The 12,922-nt window shown below is 37.9% G+C and overlaps 1 protein-coding gene across 2 annotated transcripts in view; it reads right to left on the reverse strand.

The window, feature by feature from the left end:
* The window catches only part of ANKRD44 (ankyrin repeat domain 44), a 178,396-nt gene that overhangs the window by 102,527 nt on the left and 62,947 nt on the right, over window positions 1-12,922 (reverse strand). For both annotated transcript variants that reach the window (XM_025039527.1, XM_025039526.1), the window contains exons 4-7: window positions 12,147-12,347; window positions 11,719-11,806; window positions 9,095-9,237; window positions 7,739-7,951 (exon numbers count right to left, since the gene is read on the reverse strand). In XM_025039527.1, coding sequence (XP_024895295.1) covers window positions 7,739-7,951; window positions 9,095-9,237; window positions 11,719-11,806; window positions 12,147-12,347 — 645 coding nt within the window. The remainder of the gene's footprint in view (window positions 1-7,738; window positions 7,952-9,094; window positions 9,238-11,718; window positions 11,807-12,146; window positions 12,348-12,922) is intronic.

A 12,922-nucleotide genomic window follows, 5' to 3' on the forward strand; every position in this document is an offset into this window, starting at 1 on the left:
CCATCATTCCCAATTCTAATTCCATAGGAAGACAACACCTGATTGTTACAAGAGAAACACTTGCTTCACTTAACTCATCAGAAATCATAGGATTAAGGCATACAACTATTTAGCAAATTGCCATTTTAATAATCACCTGGAAGTGTATGCTGAATTTATACATCTCTTTATCATTCAAGATATAAATGATGCAACTCTTGACACGGATTAACCCAAAAAGTGAAAAATGTACAGAATCTATATACTGATCATCATTATACCAAATACCAAAGTTCTACACATTCAATTAAGAAATGGTCATTTACAGAATTTCTTCTTAAAATAGTACTACCCAAAAGAAAATATTGCTGTTATTTTAGACCAAAGGAGAATGTATTCCTTCATTCAAATATTGTGTAAAAAAAAAACTCCAACTATGTAATTGTTATTTCTCTAAGTCTCAGGAGAAACATTTTCTTAAGTCTGAGGTTAAAATATGAGGTTTCGAAAATGCAAGTTCATTTTTGTATGATAACCCATACACTTGTGCTTTAAAATGACTCTTTTAAAAATTCCACAGTGGAAAACAAATAATTATTTAAAGAAGTGTTTCTCTGAGTCAACCAAGGACTACCTGCATCTAAATCACCCAAGGTTCTTGTTGGAAATGTGAATTTTGTACCCAAACCCAGGCATACTGAATCAGAAATGTGATAAAGAGAGTCCCATTTGTAACTTGCACAGCACACTGCTTTAGACTGTGGGTTGAAAGAGATTATAAAACCACAAGGTTTTAACAGAAGAGTTTTTATTATGTCAGTCTGTTCCCTAGAAGGAAGAAAGAAGTTTTGCACAGTCTGTATCAAAAGAAGAGTTCATCAAAGCAGTAACTGCATCTTGATTGAAAAAATAATCTTTATAGTGAAAGGCTCTCAGGTAGATTGGGGGGAGGTGGGGGAGAAATAATAGGTTTATTTAATAAACAATTTATCTTATATGATTATAATCTGAATCAGAAACGATTGAGAAAGAAAGAAGAAAGTAAACTTGAGGGTTTACTGAAATGATAGTTTTAGAGGAAAAGCAGCAATCAAGATAATGAGGATAATATGCCATCAGTGACTATGAGACATACAGTGAGAAGAGCTCCCCAAAGCAATCTGATTCCAGAGCCTGGATCTTGGTTGTCAGAACTGTAGACAGTTCACAGGACTGAAACTCTGGAAAATACTTAGGAATAAGGATTTAAAACATATCCCCTCCAATAAAAAAGTGATGACAGTTCAAGACTCTGAAGCGAGAAAACAGAAATAGCAGAGTTAACATTAACTTGTCCCTAGGTGGTGCTATTTCTTTAAATTTTGCTCCAATATTTTCTCTTCATTTTAATACGAAAACATAGCCAATTAGCATTTAGTTAAATATATAAAGAGCCATAAATATTCCAGTAGACACTATTTTTATAAATATTTAACTAAGTACTTCTCTGCCTAGAAAATAGTTTAAAGGCTTCCTCAAGGAGCAACCACCAACCTGGTGGTCATCACATTGCAGCCAGGGAGCCAAAGCAGAAGTGACGTTTTCTACGGTGTGTAGTTTACAAAGCTGGTCCCATGGCAGGCACAGCAAGAATCACACCCTTTTGCTCCTTTGGAGTGTTTGTGCCTTTGGTAAAGGGACAAATAAATAGAGATGACCAGAGTTAGGAAAAATTCGAAGGGCAACTTTATGGTCAGTGGTGATGCTTGCTTCAGATCTATCCTTACAGATCTTTGCCTCTACCACCGAGTCCAGGCCTTGGCTGATATTTTTTCTCATTGGGATATGGGTGGCAGGAGGTGGAGGAGGTGGGGACAGGAAGCATTAAGAGTACCATGGCAGTCATTTGGAAGAAGCTTTGTTTCTATGGTGTGGATGTAAAAGAAACTCATTATTTCAAAAAGCCATTGAGCAATAAAGATCAAAAACATACTTTTTAAATTTTTCAATTAGAGTTGATGCTCGATATTATTTTATGTTAGTTTCAGGTGTACAGCATAGTGGTTAGACATTTATAAAATTTATGAAGTGATCTCCCTGATTAGTCTAGTATCCACCTGGCACTATACATAGTTATTACAATATTATAAACTATATTCTTTATGCTGTACTTTACATCCTCATGACTATTTTGAAAAGGATAATACTTTTTACTTAGCCTTTACAAGTTAGAACTCAGAATATTCTGATTGACACCGGTGATCGTAATGAGTTTCACAGCTGCCTGAGAAATTTTTCACACAAGGGGACTTGCCGTTGCTGCTTCCGATCTGAGAACTTCAGACAAAGATCAAATATTCCTTACATTCTCAAAGGACAGGATATGTTCAATTCCCCATTTATTTGTAGCTTTACTTCTATATGTTTTTTTTAATTTCTATTCTCCTTCTAATTTCTAGATGAATATCCCATCAGATTTAGGGCTTGGAGAATTTTGTTATTTTGAGGATTTATTTAATTAAGCAAGAAGATCTACTGATTCATGGTTCAGCCATAAGTCATGAAGGAAACCTAATGAGGATTAAGAATATTTTATGACAAATATTAGTACTCTATCAGGGCAGAATTCGACATCATCCAAGGAAGATTAATCCTTGACATAATGGAGTGTTTCAATTTTCTTGACCACCATTTTCCTTGGAAATCCATTCATTCTTTTCCTACTCCTGGTGCCTTCTTTCCTCATCCTCCAAAATTCCACAAACCTTCCCTAAACTTACAGACACTGTTACTCCCCAGAAACTAGAAGGCGTTGTGTTCCCTATGGCATGATGTGCCCTGGAGTCAGGCAGCTCAGGCCCTGCTAGACGGCAATAAAGCCTCCATAAGAAAAAAATAAGGTCACCTAGAGTGTGGGGGATGGACAGATACAGTCACAAACCCCAAAAGACTTCCTAATTCAGTGGAAGAGAAATATAAAATTCTGGTTTGTAAAGGATACAACATAGTACTTTTTTTTTTTTTTTAATGATTCTAATGGCCGGAGATGGGACGTGGTTGGCTCAGCCATTTCATTCCTCTTCTTTCCTCACTTCTCCGAAGTTCCAAGTGCCATGTCCCTATCACCTCTTTCTCTTCCTATTCCAGTTCTCACCTTCAGCCTCTGCCATGCAACCCAGTATGTAATTCGGTCCTGGTACATACAAAGGAGTGAGCTGGTCCACTTCAGCACATGTGTGAGGGGCTTCAAATACAGTCTCTTAGGGCTAAATGATCTAATGGCCCGCTGACAAAAAAAAATTAAGATCATGGGCATCCTAAATGTTAGTGACCAGGAGATAGGCAACCTGGCAATGGTAATTTCAAAACTAGTTTTCTAAGTTGTATCCAGTATGTATTTAGTGTTTAGTGTCTTCTTTGACACTTACTTTGAATGCTTCCAAAAAGAACTTTAAGATGCTATAGAAATTACAATGTGGTCTGTAATGGAGAAGAAAAATCATTTTATATTTTCTCATGTTCTTCTTATTTATAAACTACAAATGAATCTTCAATGGATTATTGTATAAAGTAGTGTGTCTTTATTATTTTATCACAAGTAAACTAATATTACAAAGTCAAAGATAGGGCCAAGTCAGTCTAAGCAAAATGAGGAATTGTAAAGTGCATGCAGGACGCATATCCTTCTTCCTCTCTCAATTATCTTGTAACTGCCCATGAAGACATCGCTTCTAGTGTTTTGTGAGCATAGAGGAAAACAAAATGAACACGTGGTGGTTATTGGCTATATTTCAATATGCGATTTCCCTCAAACTCTGAAAAATCTAAACAAATATAAATTGTTTTGCAATCTACAAACACTTTCAAAATCCAAGGAGCAATGTGGTACAGAGAGATAACAACTTCAATTAAAAATCCATCTCCAGAGCCAGACAGAACAGCTTTATGGAAATGTTAGATGATCCACGTATCCAGAGGCCTTACTAAGGAGGATTCAAGAGAATTAGGAAATCAGAGGATGTAGACAGAGTAGAAGAAGGAAGACTGAGGGAAAAGGCTAGATTTCATTCGATATCCCATTTACTCAGATTGGAGGAAACATAAACCCAAGTCTCAGGTTTTTTAAATAGTACTTCTTATATTCTACTGATGATTACCAGACCCCAGGAAAAGTTGAATATTAAAATTAAATAACTAAGCTTTCCAGGTCCATTTTATGGTGAATAGAAGGGTATCAAAACCAATGCACCATATGTAGCTGACACCTCTAATCCAATCTGAACTGATCACTAATAAATTAACTGGGAGAAGTAGGTAAGTGCATCAGAAAGTGGCCTTCCAACCTGGGTATCAGGCACACTGAGAGCATCAGTCGGCATGTTTTACAGAGGTAATGGACAACCCTGTCAATTAACTAAATGGAGGTTGGTAAAGAAAGCAACTCCAATCATTCTTCTTTCTTTGGAGGCTCCAAGGATGTCCCTCAGACACCAGGATGGCAAAACAGGTATCCACAAGTCTAGGGATATTGAGGATTTGGCCACCTGTTAGCCTACTGCCTCTCACCACTATCCTCTCTGACTTCAACACATGATGACTTCCCTCAGCTTGGGCTACAGTTCCTTAGTCTGCTCTAACTCTTCTTTTCTCATCCCTTTCTCTGGCTCCTCCCCCTCCTCCTGATCCTAAGAGTAAATGGTTACCAGAGTCCTCCATCCCTTTCTCGACTCATGCTGTGATGTACTATCTCCTGGGGTGATTCCATCCTTTTCTCCCTATTTCAATTATCAATCACCTCTATGTGAATGAGGCAACCTAATTTTTTTTTTCTATCCTCTACTGCTCTCCCATGCTAATGTACCCTATTTTCCACTATTGGTTTTCCCAGACTGGCTGCATACCAAAGGCTCAAAATCAGCTTCTCAAAAACTAAACTCATCTGTTTTACTTCCTAAGCTTAGTCTTTCTCCAGGAGTCGCTCTTGATAACAACAATCATTTACGGATTGCTTACCATGTGGCATACACGGTTCTAAGCAATTTTTGTGGCATACATGGTTCTAAGAAATTTTTGTGACATAACTGTTTAATCCTCAAACAGTTCCATGAAGAAGATAACATTGTTTCCCTCATGTTACAGATAAACTGAGACAGACAGAGCGATTGTTACTGAAAGTCAAGGCAACCACTGGAATCAAGGCAGTCTGCCCCAGAACTGAGCACTTAACCACTAAGCCATACTACCTCTCTTAGCCAGATTTCAATTCTTATACTCGTCTTCAACTCCTCCATCGCCTATTTAACCACATTCCATTGATTTTCTTTCGGCAAAGCCTCATCCTTCTGTTAGCTGTTCCCATGCCCCTATCCTCATTATCTCTTTTATTCTTTCTTTTTTCTTTGCTTTGCATAATGTAGATATTTTATTGAAAACTGGTGCTCTTCTTCTCCATTTATGGTTGTTTATGCTTCATACTTTATCCTATATATTCGGGATGACCTTGTGGAAATTTTGTTGTTGTGGTGGTAACATATACATAATATAAAATTTACCATTTTCAAGTGTATAGTTCAGTGGCATTAATACGTTGACTGTTACAGAAATTTTTAAAGAATTCAAATTACCCTCTTTTAAAGAACTATATCTAGTATTTAAGTCTAGTTATGTCCAGTTTTTTTGACTTCCAGTTATTCTCTAGTTATCCTCTGTCTAGGCCTACTCTATCTGAATCTTCTTTTTATAAAATTAAAAGCTTTTATTCCTTCTGGATATAAAAATAACAGAAGTTCATTGCATCACAATCAGAAGATTAAAACATATAAAAAAAAAAAGAAACTAAAAACTCAAATCATAATTTTGCCTCTCTGCCTAACTGTTGCTAGCTTATTGGTATATATTTCAGATATTTTTTCTATGAATATACATAGAAATATAATTTTTTAAAATTGAAACATATTCGCTTATTTCATTTTAATTTTTTAATTGATAACATTGGGCATTATTAGTTTTTTTATATTTTCCGATCTTAAAGGCAAATATATGTATATTAGCTTGCATTTTATTTAATTATTAGCGATACTGAATATTTTTTCATAGATTTAATGGATATTATATTCTCTCTCTTGTGATGTCTCTTTGCCCATATGTTCTAGCAGGTTATCAGACTTTTTCTCATTGATGTTTATGAGTTGTTTATGTATTAAGCATATTAACTGCTTATTATGTATATTGCCAAAAAATTTCCCTGAGTTGTTACTCTTTATGTTACAATTTGTTTTTGTTTTGTTTTGTCATACAAAAGCTTAAAACTTTACGTAGTCACATATGTAGTTTTTTTCCATTATGTTTTCTGTCTCTGGTGTTCTGTGGCCAGATTATTGTTCTAATGCTCCGTTCTGATCACATGACCTCTATAATGATTATTGACTCCCCCAGCCTATGGAAGACCAAGCTCATTAGCCAGTAGATAAGCCCTCTTCCTTGGTTAGGTCACATTTCAACTTGTTCCTTGCTCCTTTTTTTTATATAGTTTATACTCTATTCAAGCACAATAAACTACTATTCTGGAAATTTGTCCCATATTCCCCCACCATTAGGAATTAAGAAAAAAATGTAAAAAGATTTTTATAGTAAATAGAGAAGGTCATGAAAATAGATTGATTCAATATTCTTGAAATTAAATCCTGGAAATAATTTCTTAAAAGCAGAGGCAGAATGCACTGGGACCATGTTTCAAGATTCCTGCGTGCTTGGGAAAGAGAAGCTGGGGATGAGTACAAGGTCACTTGTATAGGTTAGGATATTCCCCTATAATCTAAATTGTTCAAGTGATGTAACCAGGATCATGAAGGCTGCATCCGTAAGTTCCTCTGGGTTATACGTTACAGTGAGCTGACTAGTTATCTAAAGTTTACCCAGAGTTCTTCCTATCCAGAACTCCCAAACCCTTTGCTCATGCTGTTCTATCTATCTGAGAAAGAATACCCTTTCTCGCATTCTCTCTATCCTTCCTCATCTCAACGGATACCAATCTTCTGGGTCTCAGCTCAAAAAAAAATCTCTATTTTTGATGCCCTAGGAAGAAGCAAGTCAACAATTGCTCCTTATAGTTTACAATGCTTTATTACTCTCTCATGTCACTCATCACATTCCTTTTTTCCTCTTGATTATCTGAGTGTATTATCTCCTTACCATATTGTAAATTCTTTGAGGGCAGAGATCACATCTCATCTTGGAGTACTCCCTCAGTACCAACAGAGAGCACTAGGTAGTCCTCGGTAAGTTTGCTGAATAAAGGGATCACCTTTAGGGCCAGGTCAATGTCACATCACTAAAGCCACTATCTTGGGTTTACTGTTGGAAGGCATTTGAGAAACTCCTGGGAGGGCCATGCCAGGGTAAGGAACAGACCTGAGATCATGAGATTAGGCTTTTCTTTTTATTCTCAGCAGTTCTGTTTTATCAGGTCGACATTTATCTCAGCATTAGAATCTGGGCCGAGTCAACATCCCTGAGCCTCAGTATTTGCTCTGGAACATTCAGTGAGCTACCAAGGACACATGGCTAGAACCTCAGTGTCTTCCAGTTGGTACCACCACTCTTGTAGAAACAACACAGCTAAGCTTCTGTAGCAGCCCAATACAGGATGAGGCTGTGCAAGTCAAGGTCCTCAGAGTTACGAATCGTTAAAATGTGACATATTCACAACAATTGATTTTGCTCAAACAGAGGCTTATTGCAAAGGTATTTAACTCTGAGAAAGAGACCAAGAGTGTCATACCTGGATGTTAACATCTGCCCCGTTGTTTACTAACAGCTCAAGACACAAAGCACCATGTGTGGAGGCAGCAGCAAAATGCAAAGGGGTGAAACCACTGTTGTTGGGCTGGTTCACATTAGCACCGTAGTCAGTCAGCTCATTAACTACAGCATCCTGCCCGTTGTAACAGGCCAGGTGAAGTGCTGTGTTTCCATAGACGTTGATTTCATCGATCTGTGAATGAGTCCAAAATGGAATGATTAAACTCGCTGGAGCCAATTTAGCCCATTTTTCACAAAAAGCCTAATGGCTTCCCCAAAGAAAGGAAACATCCATCCATCTGTCAATGTAATTATTCAGAGTTTACTCTTGTGCCAGTATAATCATCCTGGAAATGCTTGTCACTGGAGGTGAAGATCAGCAAAAAGTGAACGTGACAAAAAGTGAACAAGGAAAGAAGTTTCAACTTGTGGTGAGAGATTTTGGGGCTAGGGAAGGGATAACAAGTAGAAGGAAAAGCTGTCTGGCAATGCCAGAGGAGAATTGAGTCAGGGAAGGAGAAAAGAGCCTGAAACTCCTGAAACAGCCGAACTCAGCCGTGAACATGAAGAGAAAGGGGCAGGAGTTACGCAGAGAGGTGCTATGGAGCCTACACTCAGAAGTTGGGCTCGGAAGCCACTCTGGGTTTGGCTCTGCGGTCTGAAACCTCACAAGGCCTCGTTCTATAGCAGGGCCGTGGAGTTGTCCTGGTATTTAGCCCATGGCTCTCTCTTGCTTTCCCAGATCTGCCCCAACTGCTGGGTTTCACCATCATGATCTCAGAATTGCAACTTGGTTTCCTTTCCTCCAGGGACAGTATGTTCCAGAACCTCACCACTGCTCCTGTTCTGCTACCTGAAGGAGAATGGGGTTGGGCTGACATCCCCAGCTCAGCATTGGACTCTTCTGCTCTTCATCCCTGCCATTCATTCATTTATTCATTCATTCATTCTTTTCTGCTTATAACCCATAATTTAGAAGGCTAAATTCTGTAGGTGGGATGAGGAATTTTAGCCAGTCTTTAAAAAAAATGACTGGTTAATATGGATTACATATAATACATATGTTTAACTATTTCTCTATTTATGTTGATATAGAAAGGTAGTCTGTTTCCGGTTTTTCACTACTTAGTAGATACCCTCTTCACCCTTCATTAGTTGCCCATGTAAACTCAAAAACACAGAACGATAGAAATGAGGGTTTTTCCCCCTGATGAGTTAAAATGCAAACAAGATTTAATTTCCAAACAAGGAAAACCCACAAATACACAAGATTTCATTTCAGAACAACAGAAAGCCCACAAATACACTGTGGGGTGATGCATTACTCATAGCTTACCTCTACTCCCAGATTCAGGAGATGTTTGACAACATTGATCTGTCCATTGGAGGCTGCAGCATGCAGTGGGGTGTAACCCTTCTTATCCTTACATGTCACTTCTGCACCATGGTTAATGAGCAAGGCCACAACGTCCAGGTGGCCTTTACAAAGCAAGCAGCAGAAAACATCGTTAACCTTTGTAGGACAATTTGATGATTCAGTCTACCTAAATTATCACTATTAGCTTTTACTGCCACAAGCATTTTGCTGAGCTATTTATAAAAAGCTGGTTCATGACAAATACTCAACAAATATTTAGTAAGTACCTACTACATATCAGACTTTATGTAAATGCTGTGGGGAAAAAAGATGATTCATATGTGAGCCTTCACTTCAAAGAGATCTAGTAGAAGTGATGTCTATTCACAAACAAATAATCATAAACTCCTGCTAATATGTTAGTACCATAGCCTAAAAATAATTTTGCTAAAATGAAAGCAATGCTTTTGAAACCAATTGTCATTCCTCACTGAAAAGCATTACAATGACGATTTGGTTTGGAAAAACTAATGAAAGAAAAAAACAATTAATCAGAATAACTCCACATTACTGTTAAGTCGTATGAAATTGCTGCTGTTCAACTTTTTTTTTTTTGACCCACAAAAATGGCTATTTCATATGGCTCAACTTAAAAGTATTCTCACAAATTACTGGCTAAACAGAAAATCCTTCTAGTTTCAACTCGTGTTGGCATATTTTCTAGAATATTTTCCTTTGTTCCCTATCTCACAACATATAATATGATAAATGTATTTGACCTTTATTTTGTGACTAAAGATGGTTCAGTGCTTCAGGGTCATTTTTCTAAACACGGAAGATAATTGAAGGGTAGAGATGGGTACTGACTCTTGGGTCTAAAGAGTGTATGTGTGTGTTTGAAAGAGAGAAAGAGCCTGAGAGAGGGAAGTGTGTGTGTGTAAGAGAGAGACAGAAAGTTTGGCCTTAGCTTGTTTTATTCAAATTTGACTCTTTATCCTCAAGACTTGTATATAGAAAAAATTATTTTCAATTCCTAGTGGTGCTATCTTAAACTTAAGTGTCCCTATCTTTAGTCCTAGTTTTGTCCTTTATTCCCCAAAGATAGTCATCTATATATTTTTTTCTATTTTTATCCCAATGACACACAAATGATGACTACTTCTTTAAAGCAATTCTACACAAATGTTTTAACTACACATCAGCAAAGAACAAACTTGAAACCCCAGATTTTTTGAGTTTCATCTCACACTAGCTTAGTGTGTGCTCTGCCTAAATAATCGATCTGGCAAACTTTCACTGGCTCCAGTCCTATAGGTACCATGTAGACATCCAATCTGCTTCAGTCAACTCAAAAGTCCATGTAACCTTTAAAAAATGATAATGGTTACAAAATCTTAAGATTCTGTTTTTTAAAGCCCAAAGATTTATTCAGACCCATCTATAGCACGTAATTTATTTCATCCCTGCCCCAAACCAATCTCTTTTTTCTTCCCACAATTAATGTTATTGTTTTTTTATGGTGATTAAAGCCCTGCATGCTTGTTAAAAAGGGTTCAGAAAAGGCTAAAAGGTGTTAAAAGGAAATCAAAACCATCCACAATCACCAACCCCTGGAGATAATCAATTAACATTTCCGTGTATAATATATCCCAGATTGTTTTTATTGTATAGATTTTTTTAAATGGAGACATATTATTCATACTGTGCTATGATCTGTTTTCACTTAACATATCACAAAACCTTTCTATGTTAATAAACACTAACGACAACATCACTGTAGTTACTGCATAGTGTCCCATTGTGTAGATCTTCCATGATTTACCAACATGATCTCCTGTGGATGGGAGTTCAGGTTGTTTATAACTTGATGCTCATACAATCCTGTCTGCTTATTTAATTGCAGGATGTTCTCCAATTAGAAACACAAAGGAAGGATCTTCATTTCCCACAGGTCAACATTCAGAGTAAATTCCATAAGGTTTATCATTTGTCAGTGGTATTTGTACCAACAAAAGTGAAAAGCGAAAAATGTAGAAATGTGATTTCTTCCTTTATGTCCCCCACCTGAGCTGGCAGAAGCAAGGACTGACTGCAAGCCTCAGCTTTGTTGGCAGTAGAGAAGCAGGAAAATCCATGGTGACGGTCACCTCAACCTACACAGCAGCCAAGGACTGTTTGTCCTTCCTTCCTTTTTGTTTCTTTCAAAAATATTTATAAATAAAAAGACAAATTGAATTTATGTCCTTGCTTTGCTAGCCAGTCCTCTTTCCTTTTAAACACCTTATCTTGCTGCCATAACAAATTAAAATAACACAACTTATGCAGCTTCCCAGTCCAGATTGAAACACATTCAATGAGGTCCAGGCCATGATTCCTTCCTTCCTCTTCTTTGTAGGAGAAATAAATCTCTGACAGAGCAACTGCCCAACTACAGTGTTCGACGCATGCCAGTAAAATGGACCAAATCTTAATTCAATTGAATCCCACATTGACTGAAGAGAAGTCAGACTTGCCCAAGAGAAAACCTATATGGTCAAAGAGAGACCCACAGCTTCTTTAATTAAGGCTATCTACACTTTGCTTTCTATTCCTGGAATCCTTACCCATATATGCTGCCCAGTGCAGAGCACGCCGGTCCTTCTTATCGAATGCATTGATGTTTGCCCCTTTGGCCAAGAGTAAATTAACCATCTGAAAGATAACCAACAATGAAATCAAGTGTACACTCTGTAATGGTGAGGGCTCCTTACCACCTGCAGGTGAGGGGCCAAATTAACATCAAATCTAAAGGCAGGTCAGAGGTCTGGAGTTTAAACAAAGTAAGAAGATGACATCACAGCCAACCCTGTGGCACGTGTACCAGAGAAAAAAGGCTGCAGTGACGGCTTTTTCAATTCACTATGGCTCTAAATTTAAAAATGGATATAGATGCTTAAGGTTCAGTGTTACAAATATTATCAACACATTCTTTAAAAGTCTCAGCAATAGAGGGTCTGTAGGGAGAGTTCCTGTTCCCGATGATGACACCCACCTCCACATGGCCATTCAGAGCGGCATGGTGCAAGGCTGTACGCCCGCCTCGGTCGGAAACATTGACGCTGCTCAGCAGGGGAATGATCACTTCTGCACACTTAACAGCCTTATTGGCTGCTGCCACGTGGAGGGGGGTCTGCCAGTTCTTGTCCCTTGCATTGACATCAGCCGAGTGCTTAATCAATACTTGCACTGCTTCCTACAACAAAAGCAGAGTTTGCAGGGGTCACTGACAAATGCTCAATCAATACTTATTGGGTGTAACATGTTTCACCAGACCCTGGAATTATGAAGAGAGAAGGCTTTCTGCCCTTACAGGCTGGCTCAAGATGGATAGTCATTCTTCTGCGACAAGCAAGGCAATACGTGATAAAGATCAAAAGAGTGGCACAGATTAAAACAGATTCACTTTACCTTTCTTTGTTAGGTCATGAGCTCTGGCTCACCTCCAAAACCAAATAAACCTTCTCATACTGAGGGTCCTCAAAAAACTAAGAATTGATTTACCATATAAACCAGCAATCCCTCTACTGGGTATTTACCCCCACAGACTTGAAAACCCATATCCATAAAGATATTTGCACACCGATGTTCATAGCATTAGTCACAGTGGCCAGGACATGGAAGCAAACGAAGTGTCCTACGATAGGTGATTGGCTAAAGAAGCTGTGGTACATATATACAATGGGATATTACTCAGCCATAAGAAGAGATGAAATACTGCCATTTGTGACAACATGGATGGACCTAGAGATAATTATGCTAAGCAAAATA

Source organism: Pteropus alecto, unplaced genomic scaffold, assembly GCF_000325575.1.
Source record: "Pteropus alecto unplaced genomic scaffold, ASM32557v1 scaffold3, whole genome shotgun sequence".
NCBI classification, from domain to species: domain Eukaryota; kingdom Metazoa; phylum Chordata; class Mammalia; order Chiroptera; family Pteropodidae; genus Pteropus; species Pteropus alecto.